Genomic DNA, 18,888 nt, shown 5'->3' with positions numbered 1-18,888 from the left:
ACAACACATCTCCTCAATTCAGGAGTCTTCTGTGGTGGAGGTCAGCATAACCTATGTGGACAGCCCGATCTTTGCTGGCCCAGCCCCGCAGGAGCCTGACCCCAGAGCCCTGCAGGTGCAGGCGTTAGCTCTCACCCCCGCTGGCGTCGGTGAGCTCCGTCCTGCGCAGGAAGCCCAGGTAGCCGGTGCGAGCCCACACGGTCTGGGTGTCCCCAAAGCTCAGGCGAGCAGTAAAGTGATCGGCGTGCAGTGCTTCTTCTCCATACACCGTGTAGTAACCAGTGGCATTGTGTGGGCTACTCACCCATATCTAGGGGATAAACCAAATCCAACTGGAATGAACATAGGTTATTTTGCCAGACACAGACAGCATCGTTAACTGATCTAAAAGATCTGTTTCACTGACAATTTTGACTACTCCAAAATGCCAGTTTTATTTAAAGTATTAACTTCTGACCACAGAAAAGGAGTTTTACATACATGTAATTGAGTAGGCAATTAAAGGAAGGCATTTATCTAACAGGAGGTATTGATGTATCACATCACTGCCCACAAACACAGTACAACAGTAGCAAACCTTTACCTCTCCTAAATGCGAGTCCCCCAGAGGTCCCTTGGTTTCTGTGTGTGCTATGATGACCTTTACTCCAGGAAGAATCTCAAATAAGAAGCAAACAGAAGTTAAGAAAATGAATTCATCAAAAGAAAAGTTAATCACAAGTCAGCAGTCTGTGCTTCCCTTTCTATACCACAGACACTAACCATGTCTTCCTACTACAGTTGTTTAACTTGTTAAATAATTCTAACTCTGAGCAGCTGTTTTGCAGCTTCTGCGGTGGTTTCACACCTAGAAAATGCCTTCCATATGAAGGCCTCAGATTTGTTTTGATGGTTGCAATTTATCCTATTGCTTCATGTCATGCACCTGGTTTCACTTAACTACTCAATCACAACCTGTTCTCCTGGACACATTCTGGTTAGCCAATCTCATCCCACATATCCTTTAATGAGATCCAGGTGATGCAGCTCCCCACCCAGGTGAGGGCCATGAGGACATGAGTGTCATAATGGCTTTCAACTGAAACAGGAGTTTTAGAGTAGATGTTGGGAAGAATTCTCCCCTGTGAGGGGGGTGAGGCCCTGGCTAGTAAAGGTTGTCCAGAGAAGGCTGTGGCTACCTCACCCCTGGAAGTGTCCAAGGCCTGGTTGGAAGGGGCTTGGAGCAAGCTGGTCTAGTGGAAGGTGTCCCCCCACCCATGGCAGACAGGGACTGGAATGAGATGAGCTTTGAAGTCCTTTCCAACCCAAACCATTCCTTGATTCTGTGAGGAGGAAGGAACTGTCTCTCACCTTCCCAGACTCCATAAGTGGCAGACTGTGTGGAGAACCTCTCTCTACCAAACGCACCCTGAGAAAGTAAGAGGAACACATTTGTACAAAGCTTTAAGAACTGCTGGAGATTAGGATTTTTTTCTGCTTTTATTTTATTTTTTTCTCCTTTTTCTCCCATCTGCTGCCTAAGAGATGATAATGACTGTATTTATTTCCGACAAAAGATGTAGCCAAGGAGGAGGGGGAAAGGTGCAGCTGGCTGCACTCTTGTAGCTGAGGAGCTTTTTCTCTGGAGACAGCCCCACTGTCTCCCGCTGCTGCTTTGGGCTCTTCCGTTACACTTCAACCCAGCAGCCTGTGCTCACCAGTACACCCCGTGGTTCCTGTTACAGCTGCACAGTTTCTGCTGTGTTCTGTTTGCCACTCAAGGAAGGCTGAGGAACAGAGTTGTTTTGGTTTGAAGGAAGAATAAAAAAAAAAGACCAAGGGAGATTCTAACTGTGCTATTTCCACTACCTAAGGGACTGTTAGGGAGCAGATTTCTTGGAATTGCAAAGCACAGGGATATAATATTGGAGGGAGTCAGCTGGCTGCTGCCAAGGATAATTCGATAAACCAGTGCAATGAGGGGTGAAGTTTCTTCTCCACAGCCACTGAAGAGTTAATGCTTTAACACAGACTGTACCTGTCATGTCGAAGTGCTCTCATATCTACATAGACTGTTGTTGGATCTGGTCCTGCTGTGCCCTAAGAATAAGGAGGAAGAAACAAATTCAACAGAAGCCACAACACCCTGCTTTCATTCTCACAGCCACATAAATTCACAAATTTCTCTCCCTTTTTTACTGACACTTACAAAGCATTTCCCTAATGTCTAAGAAATAAAGTAGCCCCCCATTCTACAGTGACTAGTGTAGACCTTTGCTTTTTATGGAATCAGTCAATGAATGCACAGGTGAAGTATGCAGTACAGGTAAGTCTAAGTTTGCAAAATTTTTAGATTTAAAATTCAGCTTTTAGGATTTTATTTCAGTAAGCACCTGCTCTATATAACCCACATAGCCAATGCAAAAGGATGTAAGCACCAACCTATGTGGGCCTAGTTCCTAACACTGCAGAAGCAGATGGACTTTAGGACGGGACAAGCACACATGCATCCCTATACCTGTTCAGCCAGCTTGCCCAGCCTGTTTGGCTGACAGCAGGACCACAAACAGAAGTAACAGAGGCCATCAAAGTGTGGGAAACAGAGAGAAAGGGGAAAAAAAGAAAATACAAACAAAGAGGCACTGGAAACATAAGATACACACAGTAAGACAGAAAACAAAACTTACACTGTTTTAGAGTGAAAAGAAAATTTCCATTTCAGATTATTTAAGAGTTTGGCACATTTAGGTAGTTCTTTTGGAAACATGCAAGTCTACGATCATGTAACAAAAGACAGCTACAGCAACTCACACATTGCTTTACAATAAATCCCTTCTCCCTCTGTAAGAGTGTTTGCAGCTTCAGAAACACCTCAGTGAACCAGTTTAGCAGGGCTGGAAGACGTATTTAGCCTGCTAATTTGTATCAAAACTTTGGTCAGTCATTTGCATTCATTTAATCCAATTAAAAAAGTCTAGTGGAGGTATCACTTTGTCAGAATGGGAGAAAAGGGGTAGAAAACCCCTCCCACTAAAAAGGGTCTGAAGAATGGAAAACAGAGATGAAAAAGGCATAAAATGAATGGGAAGTTTAACTGCCCAGCAGTCCTGTATTCCACACTGGGGTTTTTTAGAGTACTTTTCATGTTGCCATTCAGTATTCTGCAGAAAAACTGTTTCTCACCCCTTTATCCCAAACTGGCTTTTGAAATTTTTATTCACACAGGCAATTTGGAAAGCTATTCTTTCACACTTGGCAGCTTTATTCAATGTTAAAATCTTATTTTGCAGTCATCTTGATTTCATGTGTATCCTTCCTGTTTTTCCACCTACTGATTTATAAAATCACTCTGACATTTCTTTACAGCCATTTGGCTTGGTCTTGTTAAAAATCCTTTCTCCTTTAATTGTGAAAGAAACTATAGAAACTAAGGAAACAATTGTGAATGGCAACATATTGAAGTAACTCATGTCCCACAATATCTCTCTTGTAGGAAACCTAGAACACTGTAATATATTCTGAGAGCTAAAAAGGCTTTTCTTCATCTAGTGGGCACCAGGAAGGGAAAAAAAAAGGAAAAACAAAGTTTTGCAGAAGTACAGTAGCAATTTTCATAGAATCCTATTTTATAAAGCGTAATCCATACCAATAAAATTGGAAATTAAATTTATAATTACACACACTTAATCATGTGCCCCCTAAGATATTCCCCACATACAAAGCTACATATTGCCTCATCTGAAACTTGAGCACTTTATTTACTAACTCAAGCACCCTCCAAACTCCAGGGTGCTTTTCCCACCTTCCAGTCCATGCCTACTTAATAGCTGATTTTTCAGGTAAATTTTGGAACATATATATATATATATATATATATAAATATAATGTATGTATGTTTTTTCATCTCCTGACTGGAAAACAAATACCTCATTAAAAAAAAGTTAGATTTCATCTGGCTAAATTACATATAAAGGATTATTATCAGCTGAATGCTAAGCTATCAAAGGTGGTTCTGGCCACAGAATGTCATTATCTCCACACTGTGAAGCACAGCTGAGTACTTTATCGGCATATCCTCCCTCTCAAAGCTTCCAATTTCCCAATGTAAAGCAAAAAAAAAAAAAAAAAAAAAAAAAACAAAAAAAAAAAAAAAAAAAAACACCCAGTCCAGCTCTCACAAGGTGAGACAAAAATATTTGCATGTTGCTAATACTAATTTGAGATCTTTAAAAATAAAAGAGCCCTGCTAACTGTGTCAATTTTTCTGGGTCTTATTTGTGAAATTGTGTCTTCCATTTAATTCCACATTATACAAAACAAGACAAAATCTGAATCACACAAAAGCTGAAACAGCATTGCTTTTAACATGTAATATTTATGTACAGGAAGCTGTTTACTTAATGCATAGTAGGAAGGAAACAAGTTTCTTAGTACTGACCCTCTGGATTAGAAAAGCAAATCAGTTGGTCAATTAGTACAGAAAAGTGAAATTATCATACTCAACATAACATTAAAGATCTTATTACAAAGCTTAATTTAACTTGGTGATGGAGCAAGCAAGCAATAGAGCTCTAGTTCATTAGAAAAAGAAATGTATTCACCTGAACATGATTTTCTACCAAGTCCCCAGAAATTCTGTGTAAGGAACAAGCTAAGTTTATCCTCACCTGTAAGCAAATTGCTACGTTGACCCTGCACCCAAAGGTGGTGCTCACAGCACGAGCAGACAGGCCCAGGTCTTTGAAGAGCTTGGAGAAAGACTGGGTGAGGGTGATCCTGGGTCTCTCCTCTGCCACCACCATGCAGGTGCGCACGCAGGACAGGTTAACCCCCTTCATCTGGGAGGGTGCCGGAGAGAACAAACACTGTCACTTCAAAGGCAGCAATTCTAGAAATAAACTCGTTTCTTTGTGCAGCAGAATGGCTTTAAATGCACTAGAGTAAGACATGAACTTTTTTAATACCATGTAGCTGCAACAGTCACTCAGCATTTTGAGCTGAAAAACCTTTGAATTGTCATTTTGCCACAGGGCTGGGCTGGTCAGAGACCTGCTGGCTCCCAGCACTGCACAGTTTAGGTGTCCCAGACATCATCTGCTCCTCTCAATGGGAATGTGAGCCTGGAGCAACTGGCTGTGGGCCAGGATTCCTTTTGGTGAGGTCCAGCGGAACAAGACTTTTTGTTTTTATTGAGAGCACACAATACAATCACTTTTTTGTGAAGGAGCTGCCACACATTCCCAGTGGAAATCCTGGGCAGATGAGTTACTACAGCTGTGGGAATGATCCTTCTTCTTTAAGGAAATTAAATCTGAGTTGAGAGATTTCCCTCAAAAATAGATAAATGTATTAGAGTGTAACTGAGTTAGGTATCAAAGAATCACATAGCATATGATTTGGGTGGGAAGGAAAGGACTTTAAGGCTCATCTCATTCCAACCCCTCTGCAGGGGCAGGGACACCTTTCTCTAGATCAGGCTGCTCCAAGCCCCATCCAACCTGGCCTGGAGCACTTCCAAGACAGGGAAGATTATATCCATTTTAGAACTTAACGCTTTTGGTATCAAGTGATATTTAAAAGTAAGTGAGATTTGCTGAGTTTTTTTTCTTTTGGCTGTTTTGGGTGAGATTTTTTGTGTTTGGTGGGCCTTTGGGATTTTTCCTTCTGTTGGTGTGTGATTTGTCTGGGATTTTTTTTGTTTGGTGTTGAGTTTTTTTCGTGTCTCAGACACAAACAAGTTGATAGGCTTGCTATGTATTTTGCCCAAAATCTCAAAAACATCCAGCAGCACAGAGCACAAATAACTAAACCAGAAAATATAAGACTTTTTTTGTAAAACATGTAAACATGGAAGCTGAATCTTCCAGCAGTCTCAAAACTCCCCAAAAATCAAGTCACAATGGAAGGCTCTCATGGGAACACTTAAAACCTCATCTTCTCCAAGCCAAAATGAAGTATTTTTGGAAAGATAGATTGATGTTTATGTCAGAATGTGGAAGAATGGAGCCCACTCACCCGGAGAACATCAGTCTGTGTCCCAAGGCCTTTGGTGCATATCTCCATCACGGAGTAGGAGCAGAAGGTGACACGCACTTTGTACTGGCTGACAGCAGACAGCCACAGAGACACATTGCTCTCCAGCTCCAGAGGAGGCACCAGGATGGACTGGTGACCTGAATATATGCTGGGGAGAGGAAGCAATTGGAACACGAAAAATTAATTAATTAATTTGTGAGATGTGCTGCATTTGAGTAGGTATCTGGTAGAATCAAGTCAAGACTCACTAATTTCAAGAAACATTTAACTGCTTCCTTTAGCAGTATTTCTTACTGCATACCAATGTTGCTGTGAACACCTTAAAGGTCTTGTCAAAACATATGGTTTAATCTCAAAATACTTTAAAAGGATTTACTTAATCAATGTGAAACAGACAGGTAAGTCCTTTTTTTTCCCTTCCTTGAATTTGGTATGCAATTAATTCCACTTGCAAACCTGAATTTACTCCAGTAACTGACTCAAATGGATTTTCTTATCACAAAAGGCGTTTTCTGAACTACTGATAAAAAGGTTAATTTGGGTTTCTTTGACAGTTTCACCCACGCCCATTCCCTGGGGTTCTAGAGAAGGTGAGGAGAGGCAGAGCTCCAGAGCCATACCTGCACAAGCACCACAGTGCAAAGCCCAGGCCACAGTAGGGGTCCAGGCAGATGGCAATCTGTCGGGATGGGTACAGCTCACACTGGAGCTTGATCGAGCGACATAAGGCACTTGTAGCTGCGTGTGACATCTGCAGGAGGAAAACAGGACCTCTCAGGGACCTTCTTCTAGAAAAAGGGTTTTGCACACTTCTTTATAAATGTAAAACAATAAAACATGCTTATCTCTTGTTACTGTACCTTTACTCCTGCTAATATACCAGTAGTAGACACACTGAAGTCCAAGTATGCCAGCATATCTGGAGATGTAGGTCTGAAAACACTTGCCAGCTTCTTTTTAGGCATATCATCTATTTAAAATATGTAAGTAGAGGAGAGTACCATATTATTGGGAAACAGGCACAGGACAAAAAATATATCTGTACAGCATTATCATCAGATCTTCCCTATCATTTCTGGACAGCTATTTTAATGTAATGCACAACACATCCACTCAATCAGGCATTTGTGGTATAGCAAAATAAATAAATCACTCTTCAAACTATTTCCATTTTGGCTATCATACCTGTATCCAAAATAGTGGGCCACGTTTTAATATCTACAGCTGCTGCAGCCTCCTTGGACCTGAGCAGTTTCATTATAGCTTGGGTGGTCAATATACATGCAGACTTACTGACCTGCAAAAGGCAAAGCATTAAGACCATTGTTAAAACCAGGGAGTGCATGCTCAAAATCATGTAAGATGATGAAGAAAGTAATTGGAAACAAAACAAAATAAATCACAACAATAAAAAACCATTTTAAATGAGTTTCTGAAGAAGTCATTACTGACTCAGACACAGCACACTGAATATTTTTTTCTAGCTTATTTTACAATGACTGTGGCAAAGCAATTCATCAGGCTGCATCAACCATTCACCACTCCCCAAAAGCACGAGGAGAGGAATGTCTCACCTACCTCTACAATCATTTTGACAGTGGGCAGAGTGGTAGCAAGGTTCTGTGGATGAGGTGGGCGGACAGTGATGGGAACACAGCCGGCGTACAAACAGCCATAGAAAGTTGCTATCAAGTCTACTCCTGGAAAGGATATTTGTGAAATTAAAGCCATTTTTATCAGATCAATAGGCCAAATTCTTTCACCAAAATCAAAATGCTCACTGGTTTGTGTTACTAAGATGCAAAGACTTGTCACAAGCGTCTGTTCAAATCAAACAGGCTGTTCCACACCCAGTTTAAAATGTTTTGCATTTAAGAACTAGCAAAAATTATTCCAATGCAATTAACAGACAAAACTTCTTTTCTTGTGCTGTGTGATTGTGGGTTTTGCTGTGTTGCTTTACCTGGAGGGTAAACCAGGGCCACGTGGTCACCAACGTTCAGCCGTCCCTTCTCCATCAGCGCGACTGCCACTCTCTCTGCCCTCTTGTGCAGCTGGATGCACGAGGCAGTGCTGGCTACAGTACCCTGCACAGGAGACAAGAGACAGCAGAAACCTTTATAGGAACAGCAGCAGCTCAGTGACTGGGATATTGACATGAAAAGGGGTAAAACAGAAGGGTTTCTCCTGGAGACAAGTGAACACAGCAACATATAGCACGGTAGCTCATTAGTCCTCAGCTATTTAAGACAGGTGTTCACCAGCAGGTAATTCTTCTTTGTGCCCAAGATTTGTGTTTCCTTTCGCAGAGTCTGTGTCAAGGGTAACTTGCCTGAACAAAGTGACCTGGGAAAGGGCTGCTTCGTACTAGAAAACCTCCCTCAAAATCTTCTTTACTCTGAGAGAATTCAATCAACTAAATTAAATTCAACAATAACAATGTTGAAACAATTTCTTCTGCTAAAACACAATCTCAAAAGAAAAGTTATAAAGTTTGAAAGTTTAGTTGTCCTAAACCCTTTTGCCCTTCTGAATGAGACCTACAAATCCTTCACTTCCCAAAGTGAAGGACTTGCTTCCTGACTGCTGCTGGACTTTCTGGAAGACTCCTGTCGGCAGTACAGCGTAGCACAAGGCAGACCCAATTTGTCCCTGGGCTCTTACTGTCACTTTATCTGCCATCCTTTTTGAGGGCAGAGCCTAGCCCAGGGCAAGGCATCAGTATCCCCTGCAGGGTGTGACAGTGCTCCTGGAAAATTTGACTCCAAACATGTCCCAAGGGCTTTCTACTTAGTCTCTAGATCTTCTTATCAGGAAATCCTCCATTTCTGACTTGCAGTTAACACTTGTGCTCAGGAATGAAGACAGAATCATGGCTTCCATTAATATGACTAAAGTTGTATTCTGGCAGGAAATGCAATTATGGCAATGTTTTAAGCTAGGTGGAATGCATACTGAAATTCCAGAAGTGGTATAAAACACATGACATAAAATTCCAGAAGTGGAAAAATTTATGCTGCTTACTAACTAGCAATTTTTGTCTGCTTCATTAAAATAATATCCAGCATTTCAGGAAAAGACTTCTAGAAGGAATTTTTTTAGAATCTAATAATCTTTTGCTTTGGTCTTAATCTCCAAGTATGACCTAAAGTGCATCTTACCTTGGAATTCAACAGAAGGAAGAGTGGATGATCTGGAGTTGTCTGAGCTCGCCACTGAAGAACATCTGCTAAATACAGGAACTGAAAGGGAAGAAACAGAAGACACTCAAATTCACTTAAAGTACCTCACGTTTATTTCCTGGTCTTCTTTCATTCTGAATAAGCTAATTCAAATATTTAATAATACCAGGACCCCAGTGTCACCTTTCTTGCCTGGTCATTGTCCTCCAGCTGGCTAACATCTCTCCCCGAGGCTTGTGCAATCCTCTTGCCAGCTACGAGGTTTCCTACAATCATTGACGCAGGACCAACATCTGCATTTTGAAAAGAATAATGCAAAATGAGGAAGAACAACCTAGGAAAAACAACCTAGGGAACCTAGGGAACAAGCACCAATTCAGCCTGCAGATGGCCTGTATACCACAGGTCTGGCAGAACCAGCACACAGTCCGGTTTCCTCACCTGGCTGCTTCTGCCGAGGCTTGGGCAGGTTGGTGACACAGGTGTGGGGACACATCAAGACGTTACAAGGATGCAGAGCACCCTCCAAAAAGCGCTGTTTAGTTTCTGAAATATGAATTCCTCCGAGTGGAGCCTTTGGCAAAGTGTTGGCTGGCACCAAGGCAAGGCAGTACACACCTACTTGGTGAATGCTATCAATTGCCTTCACAGAAATTAAAAAAACAAACAAACATTCCACATTATCAACTGGGATGTAGCTAGAGCAAGAATTTGAATTCAATTAATTTATAACATTAAAATTTTTACTTGCACCACAATTTGCAAATAAAGGGTCCAATTCTGCACTCACTGAACTCATAGAAGCTGTGCCATGACTTCAATGGGAGCAGGAGCAGACCCAGGACTTTGCTTGTGCCCTCTATCAAGGGGATGCCACCTGCACATCAGGGATTAGGAAAGTCTCTTAAAAGTGGGCAAAAAGTGCAGAGATTTTCAAAAGCCAAAGTTATATCACAGCAAATTTAGCATGTATGGCACAATCACAAAAGCGCAGTAGAACATAAAACTCACAAAATTTAGGAGGGAAGCATCTTTGCTGCCTAAATCTTAAGTGTCTCTTTTAGCTATGACACTTCTAAAAACAGAAACAAAAATATTTTCTCCCAATACCAGATATTCTCTCCAAAAAGATAAGAAGGCTGAAATTAGACAGAAACCATTATTCCTCAACTGCCTTACTCTTAAGAGCAAACTTCCTTTAAGTTGTTCTCTGAATCTTTCCCTTCAGTTGTCCCCAGAGTCTTGCATAATTGATCTCCCCTTTTTCACTTCCTGAGAACTGATTAATTCTAAAATCTGCAAAGGCAGATCTACCACAGTTCCCCTTCCTCCTGTCCTTCATCCCCAAGAAAATACAGTGAAATAATTAAGGGAAGAAGTTTTAATACTTCTTGTTGCAGATCTAGAATAAGGTTGTTAGTGATAAAGACGCTTTTGGGACTGTTCTGATACTTGGCAACATACTTGTGCATATTTTCAGAGGTAACTCTCAGTATGATATCAGAAGAGATTGATCAATAGCATTGACCCAAACAAAAGCCATCACCTTTAGGCCTTTGAGAATCCTAGTAGCAGGAAGTTAAAAATACATTCTGAGATAAAGTCCTACTTTTCACAAAATTCTCTTAATTCTGAACTCTGAAAAAATTGTCTTATTACAGCTCTCTGTGGTTATACTGATACGTTTTGCTTATGGGAAAAAAAAAAAAAAGAGCTCTAACATTCTCATTTCATGCATCAGCCTTATTCACCTGGAAAGAGAAAAGGACAGACTGACTACCTGTAGAACCCTGCTCATCCACTGAAAACTATCCTCCTCTGAGGCGTCAGGGCGTTGCTCTGCCACAAGCACTATCCGATCATCATGCAAAACGGGCACAGAAAACACTGCTATCCTAAAACACAAAGGACAGAAGAATGATAGGATGCAACACAGGGTGAACAGAGCATGGCTTATCATCACATGGGAACGGCTGCAACCTCTCGTGGCACTGTTTCACACACACAAGCATTATTCATGCCAGATCATCACAAAATCACAGAAAAATTTCGAGCACATGTGAGTTCCTTGCTGTAATTGCTTTCTGCTGGGGGTCAGGTGGATTTGCAGTCCCCATGTACCACATGTCTGATGGGCAAGTTCCATATATGTAGGGGTTGTGCAAGCCTTGCCTACAGAACTCCATCATGCACACTAGACTTGTAGCCCCTACATACAATGCCCCTTCTGGAAGACAACTATGCCAAATTACTGACCACCACGTGCTTGCACTGAAAAATACTTAACTCCCACTGGGGAACTACCTTAGTTTTAGGCTCGCCTCTTCTAGGATAAAATATTAATAATGCCTCAGCCTGGACTGGCCCCAGTCTGAACTCTGAGAGACTCCATTTGTCATTGATCTCCATCTGGACATTGAGCCATGGACCACTGAAGAGCAATCAGGTTGGTGATACAACACATTATCTCTGAGGGTCCTTCAGAGCCTGGTTTGGTCTTTAAAACAGGCTGCACAGTTCCTCCCTCATCCACCCAAAAGGCTCAAGGGACAGAAGTGTTTTACATCCAGCATATGAGCTTCTTTTGAGAGCCTTAAGAGGAGCTTTGAAATAAGTTTTAAACAGACACTTTAAGATCTGCCTTTATACTGTGTGAAAGTAATATAAAATCTGTTATGCATGAAGCAGGGTGTCAATATTTACCTTTCAAGTTAGCAGGAACAACCAAATTCACAACCTAGTGCTAACTTTCCGACAAAACACACATGAAAAAGTTCACATGCATTGCTCCTGTGTGTGCTGTGTCACCTAATGACTATCTAAAAAAAGAGCCACAAAGCCCAACCAGCAGCACTGAAGTTTTTAATGCACTCACCTTCCCCGATAGACAAACTTCATGGGTTCAACTGCTAACGCAGTGGCAACCACATCGTCTGCATTGTGCCTGCGGCCACTGACTGTCATCAAGCCATCCAATTTCCCCACCACGAACACCAAATAGTCCTGAAAAGAAGGAGAGATTAGAAACACAGCAGAAAAACCCCCAATACATGCCAGACTCAAGCCAACAATACTCTGGAGACCTATAGGAGGTCAGCGCCCAGACACAAATTCCAGCTGAATTCAGGAGCAGCAATTTAGAGTTGGGAGCCAGGACAAAGTAGGGCCCTGAGGGCTTGTTCACACTTACAGGACCCACAAAGCCAAGCAATCCTGTTCTTGTGAAGGGCTGGTCTGATACAGGCATGCCAGCTGCCGTCACTGGGATGGCCTGGAAGAACACAGAAGGATTCAGACACTCACTGGACTGATAAGGATTTTCACTCCTTTACTGCCAGAATACATGAAATGAGGTACCACTGCAAGGAAAAATATGGGCAGAAAGATTGAAATGCCTTCAGGTAACTACACATAAGACCACTGTGTTAATTCAGAGCTAAGATAAATTTAAATGCTCACATAGGCACTACACTGGATTGTGGAATACAGAAGCAGCTGACTGACTGCAGATGACACTTGGTATGTTTGGTTGTAAGAGACAGAATGTCTTGTAATGATTCTATGAATGAAGCAAAGTGTACCTGGCCAGGGCTTTTTTCTAACTAACTAAAAAACCAAACCAAACCAAACAATAAAACACACACACACAAAAGACCTTTAAGGAAAAAAATAAGTCTATTTACAAGAAGAAATACTAAAAATATAACAATTAAAAAGAAATCCAAACCTCAAATACATTCTTGGTGATTCCGAGGAGGCCAAAATATGCTGTCCCAGTTGCTCCTGAATTCACACATATTTCTCCCACCTCATCAGCTTTACACAGATAAGGAGTCCCATCCACCTTTACAACACACATGCTGGCTGCATGGAGGAAGAACACAGAACCACAGTGTTAGTCTGCTCCAGCAGCTGACACACGTGGTGCTCTGCCACTGACAGATAAAGATTTTAGTATCAATTATTCATCAGCTACAGCAAAAACACAGCATGTAAGAGAGCTCACTTTAGCTTCTTGACAGCCTGTGCAATCTGTTCTCCAAGATTAAGTTCACAAATGCAGTGCTTTTTTCTTACAGCACTTCACAGCCTCCACATCAGCTGCAGCTGAATCCAAAGCACAATGGACTGAGGGAGTGTAAGACTCAAGATCAAGAAAGAAATCAATAAATCTACCCAGATCAATACAAAATAAACATGGCAAAGCCAACTCTGCTGCCTGCATGGACCAAGGAATGCTGGTGAAATAGATCTGTGGGTACATTTTGGAACCATAGAGAAGTCTTACAATTGCCAACATCCTAAGTCTGAAAAGGTGAGACCATTATTCACCCTACCAATAAATCAACCTCTAAATTATCTTGGTTTCATAAAAATTACCTATCAGAACAACTAGCAGTTATTAGCAATTGTTTGGAACCATGAAATGATAACTTTGGGTAACCAAGTAAAGTGATGCTACTCAAATTCTGGTACAGTTTCTGGATATTTTAGGTGTGAACTAGATGTCTGGAATTAAAACCTACAGTATGAACTATCAGTCATGCAAAACTCCACATTTTGCAATTTAGGAGGAAAAAATAAAACTCAGTGGTAAATTGGAACTGACAAAATAGTTTATTACTACAGGAAATAACTTGAGCAAACATCAGAACTCTGTATATAACACTTAAACAATGATGCAAAGAGAAGTGTTAGTAACTGAAGAAAGCACAGTTTGTGGGCATTTACAAATGTACAACCCTCACAGCATTCACAAACATGGAAAAAATGGATCAGCCTGCAGTCCCTAAATGATGCTCCATCCATGAAGCCAAAGGACAACCCTATCACCCTGACCAAGTTAAAAAAAAAAAATACTTACCAGTAACCAATGTATGATACAGGTAGTCTACAGTTACATTCTAACAGCAGGCATAGTTCTGTCCTGCCAGGTTATACTGCAAGGCTGCCCTTCTGCAGTATCTGTGGAGCCTCTACTCTCGCTTCTCCTCCTTTTCCTGCTTCATGTGTGACATACAAGAGAGTGCATCTACCACCATTTCAGTCTCTCAACAGCATTGCATCTGAAAAAGAATTAAAGAGAAGGGAAAAGCAGATGGGACAGGAATGTACATGTGGACTGCACGTCACGAAGAACACAGATTCCTGCTAAGAAAGCTTTCTTTCTTCAAATGAGTCCACATGTACATTCTGACAAATGGTGACTCGCAGCAGTCAAACCTGCCAAGGAGTATCCTGGCAGGAGATGAGAATTCTGCTGTGCAAAGGACAATGCTGATGCCCTACCAAAGACTGGATTGAGCTCTGGATGTTTCAAGACTAGCACAGCAGGAATGCAAGAAGAATGCCAAGAGCCTGTACAGCAGAAGGCTGTGACCAAAGGAACTGATGAGGTCAGGAAATGCTCTCTTCTTCCCTTTCCAGCATTTCATAGTGGATCCCTGTACAGTGGCTGCCCTTGCATTACAATCTTTAGGAAGAACTTATCTTCTAGAAGCATGAAGCCTTAGGAAAAATACTAAAATGCCAGGATGAAATGCCTCTAGAATCACTGTGGAAGGTATTTCCAGAGTTTCCTTGAGAAAAACAGCATATGGGGATATCAAAAGCAGACCTGAATCTCTTCCTGCTCCTCTGGAAAGGGAAATAGGCATAAAGCAAGCCAACTTCCCAGATGAGGATGAACATAAATCTAGACTCTGGAGGTGATCATGAGCATCCAAAGTGTAACATTTAAATTGGAAGACAATATCTCATCCCGAGTGCACACTGGCACAGGTCTCCATGAGAAGTTGTTCTGCAGTGGCTGTTGTGCCACTGTGTGACAGACTGAAGCCCTGAGGAACACAGATCTGATGAATGTGATAAATTCTAAGGGCTGAGTGGAAAAGAGGTGCTCTTAACCCACAATCTAAAGAAAACCTGAAAGCTTCACAGTTGTTCTGTAACAATTCTTTCCACTGAGGTAAAGGAACCAGATCCCTCTGCAGTGATAACTACCAGAACCTGGGCAAATGTTTGCTCAGACACAGACAGAAGAAACAATTAAATGCAAGACATTCATGGACTGGAAACAATGTGAGCATCCCAACATTTAGGAAATTGGAACCATCTCCCTAAATTTCTGGAAAAGACACTGAATGCAGTCACAATCCAGAACATGTTCATTCCAGAAAATCTTGCAGAAGCCCAAGATCTGATGCCAAAGTGAAGTTTTCTGCCTGAGTGTAACAAAGTAGCTGCTGCAGCAGCCGCCAGCCTTTGTATAATTAGAGGCTATAGGAATTTATAACTTTTGGATTTCAGAGTGTTAGCTCTTGTCAAAGGAAGAACACGGAGAAGGATACTGGTAAAAGAATGGAAAGGATTAGCTGGAAAGTAGAAGGGAGACAAACTTAACTGCAGTTAACATATCCACTAAGCAACATATCCAGGCTCAAATTTAAGGTATAATATGCTTTCAAGATGACAGATAACACGGCGATCACATTCCAGTTGATGTGAATGTTGGATGCTGAGAAAGGGCAGAAGAAAAGAGGTCTGACACTTTCTCTACCATCTTAGCCAGTCCGATTTGCAAAAATGAACTGAATATTGTGAGAAGCCAAATTTAGCAATGCCAGTCCCACACAGAAACTATGCAAAATAGCCCAAGGTGGTCAACAGGTGGGGTAAAACATCATTCCTCCAGAACAGGATTCCATGGGAATGCATAGCAGATTTTGTCTTAAGAATTCCCAAGCTATCTTTGAGGAGAAGATTTCTCTGTGGATGCTGGCACTTTCCTTGAGGGTCTCGTGATGGGCATTCATGGCAGATAATGAATGTGAAGGGAATGTGGCATCAAGAATGGCCTATGGGTTAAACAGCAATGACATGACCCTGGTGCTTATGGCTCTGTTGAGTAAGATCCCCTGAGCAGGCGGGCTCAGCATCTCAGAAAAAAAAGCAAGATCTGAGGAAAAGGAGGGTGCGAACGGACATTTTATCTGTGACGTTTTAACCAGGTAGTTCCTGAATAAAGCATGCCAGAGATCTTCACAGGTAATGAGATCAAAACCATTTGGCTTGACCATTTCCAAATGAAGTTCAGGAATGTGAGCTCCTATGTCACAAAGTATTTGAAAGGCTAGGGCAGACTTCCAAGTTCAGTGGGGATCAGAAGATGGAACGAAGCCTTTAGAAAGAAATTCAAAACCAAAAGCAGATCAAGAGCAAGACTCATCAGTCAGCAGAGGGGCAATGACCAGGTGGTGGTATGCTCTCTCCTGTATGCCAAACACCAAGCCAGAATAGACAAGGGCACACCCTCCATGAATACTACACAGGAGAAAGCATAAATCTTACCAAGTAAGGCACAAGTATCTCCACTGTTAGAATGTACATGCAGACTCATTTGAAACTAAGTCATTCATTTACTTAAGTCATTAATTTTTTTCATTTAGCACACCTCTGTAAGTAGCTGCTAGTCTTCTGACTTCCTTTGTACCCCAGAGGATTTTTAAGAGACAAAAGTTATCAATTATCCTTTATAATGAAATCTAGAATGTATATTCTGACTTAAGGAAGGTACAGAGAAACTTCTGCTGAAATTCTTAATATATGGATAAATTGAAGTAAATCTGCCCCAGATTCTGACAGCTCAATGCTAGTCGGAGTTTTAAAGGATTTAATGAATTAACTTGTCCAAATTCTGCTTAACCTACAAGTAGTTTAACCACTTGCTATTGTATTTTTAAATAGCAACAGCCATCAATTACAAGTCATATCACTCTGAGGCACTTAATAGTACACATTTAACTGTTATCCCCTCACACAATCAGGTAAGTCACTTGATGCTTCTTACTCATGTAGGAAGAAATGGTAGTGTTATCACTGCCTGCCAGTGGCTCCCTAATCCAGAAGGGTCCCCTAGATTTGCCAGACAATGTTCCAAGGAATTTTGACAAAGGAGAAGGGTTTTTTCACAGATCCCTCTGACTGCTCCATCAGGCATTTCACAAGGACAGCGATGTATTTTTTTTTCAACTCATAATGAGGTGAAATTACTTAGCCATAAGCATACAGGGAACTTTTCCAACATCCTAAGGCAGACTTGAACCTGGCACTGAGCAGATGCTCTGTGGAAAATTAACCCAGGGGACTTACAGCTCCAACAGTTGAATATGAAAAGTAGCTGCAGGCAGCTCTGCACCTTAGTGTAGTGAAGCACAATTTGCTGTGAGAGCAGGCCTACAGCAAAGCCAGGAGCATCCCTGTGTTGGTTTTGCATGGCCTGGTTTTTGGTAGCAAGGGGGCCACAGAGGTGGAACCACATGAGATAAACTGATCCAAAGAAAGATTTCAATTGATTCTGCATCTCATACCACCTTTTTTGAACAGCAGCAATATTGAGTTTAAGCTCACTAAGTTCACCAAAGGATTCATAACTACCTGAAGGGCATGCAAACTTGCTCCCTTCATATCCTTGTGTCCAAGCTATAATCTAAGGAAAACATTGGGAGCACAGGTGAATTTCAGTGAGGTTTCAAGGGATAGCAGTAGTGTGGACACCCCAAACAGACAGCAGGAACAGTACATGTCATCTGTAGTCAAACCAAAGCAGAAAAATCACTATTTTTTTGAATTTATTATGAACTTTCAAAACAGCTTCAAATGGTCTTAAAATACAAAACAAAAACTTGAGAGAAGCCACACAACAAGCAACTTCTCTGCTTCGTTTTGGTATGAAGTGCAGAGCTTCTGCTCAGTCTTCAGCAAAAGGAAGCTCTACTGAATTTAATTTCAATAACAACAACTGAACCATTGACTTCAGGGGTGGCAAAGGGCTTCTGGGGATAATAAGGAAAATTAAACAACACCAATGGGACTTGCACACAATGGCTGAAATTCTCCTCAGCAGAGTGGGACGCTATCTACCTCCTCTTATTTGTATCAGGGGCTTTGGTGTACAGAGAAGAGGTTGTTGCTGAAATTACACAAGCTGAGTAAATGCTCTACAGAGAGCAGGACTTTAGAACCACAGCTCTGCAAGGCAGGAAGTTCATAAGGAGACCAAGAACAGCAAAGCCAAAGGTGCCAAGGGCATGAGCAGAATCAACCAGGTTCTTTGGTAACTACAAAATAAGTAGTCACCTTGAGGGGTGAGGAGAGTTCCAAAACATCGGTATTTCATCATCTCCAAGCACACCAGAGCAGGTCAGGACAGGGCCTGAAGCTAATAGTACAGACAGTGCCATGAAACTGCCAGCCTAAAAGCTGGAATAGGTGGCACCAAGTGTCCAGTCCCTCATCCCACTGTTCAGTCTTAGGTCTGGTTTGGCACCCTACCTTTACTAACCTTTTTCAGAGTACTCTCTTCTCCAAATGCAGGATCTCAAGTGAGAACAATAAGGATGAGACAAAGTCTCTTTGCTTCAATTAATGGGCTGAGGAACAATACCCAGCTCTACCTAACTCAGGAACCACAGTGTAGCAAAGAGATGTCATTAAGAAATAGGTTAATCCAGGTTACACTTGATCACTTTCTTGCTCTCCATGGGCATGAGAAAATAGTTTCCAGAATTAGTTGTTCCATCACCTTTGCAGGGTCTGAGATGAGGTCCCCTTCAACTGAAATATTCTATTCTATTCCACTCCACTCCATTCCAAAAACAATTCTGCAACAAGCCAAAAGCATTTGCCCATA

The 18,888-nt window shown here is 41.6% G+C and overlaps 1 protein-coding gene across 1 annotated transcript in view; it reads right to left on the bottom strand.

Annotated features, from left to right (window-relative positions):
* The window catches only part of DIP2A (disco interacting protein 2 homolog A), a 54,246-nt gene that overhangs the window by 3,946 nt on the left and 31,412 nt on the right, over nucleotides 1–18,888 (bottom strand). Inside the window, exons 19-36 of the mRNA XM_041397092.1 lie at nucleotides 12,925–13,061; nucleotides 12,388–12,468; nucleotides 12,073–12,200; nucleotides 10,978–11,092; nucleotides 9,639–9,840; nucleotides 9,381–9,490; nucleotides 9,177–9,257; nucleotides 7,979–8,102; nucleotides 7,594–7,715; nucleotides 7,201–7,312; nucleotides 6,876–6,985; nucleotides 6,636–6,766; nucleotides 5,995–6,163; nucleotides 4,647–4,817; nucleotides 2,018–2,079; nucleotides 1,351–1,408; nucleotides 584–658; nucleotides 136–310 (exon numbers count right to left, since the gene is read on the bottom strand). Coding sequence (XP_041253026.1) covers nucleotides 136–310; nucleotides 584–658; nucleotides 1,351–1,408; nucleotides 2,018–2,079; nucleotides 4,647–4,817; nucleotides 5,995–6,163; nucleotides 6,636–6,766; nucleotides 6,876–6,985; nucleotides 7,201–7,312; nucleotides 7,594–7,715; nucleotides 7,979–8,102; nucleotides 9,177–9,257; nucleotides 9,381–9,490; nucleotides 9,639–9,840; nucleotides 10,978–11,092; nucleotides 12,073–12,200; nucleotides 12,388–12,468; nucleotides 12,925–13,061 — 2,163 coding nt within the window. The remainder of the gene's footprint in view (nucleotides 1–135; nucleotides 311–583; nucleotides 659–1,350; nucleotides 1,409–2,017; nucleotides 2,080–4,646; nucleotides 4,818–5,994; nucleotides 6,164–6,635; nucleotides 6,767–6,875; nucleotides 6,986–7,200; nucleotides 7,313–7,593; nucleotides 7,716–7,978; nucleotides 8,103–9,176; nucleotides 9,258–9,380; nucleotides 9,491–9,638; nucleotides 9,841–10,977; nucleotides 11,093–12,072; nucleotides 12,201–12,387; nucleotides 12,469–12,924; nucleotides 13,062–18,888) is intronic.

This window comes from Onychostruthus taczanowskii, unplaced genomic scaffold (genome assembly GCF_017590055.1).
Source record: "Onychostruthus taczanowskii isolate IOZ18803 unplaced genomic scaffold, ASM1759005v1 scaffold135, whole genome shotgun sequence".
Taxonomy (NCBI): Eukaryota; Metazoa; Chordata; class Aves; order Passeriformes; family Passeridae; genus Onychostruthus; species Onychostruthus taczanowskii.
The sequence above is the reverse complement of the archived record's forward strand: the minus strand, read 5'-3'. Positions and strand labels throughout refer to the sequence as shown.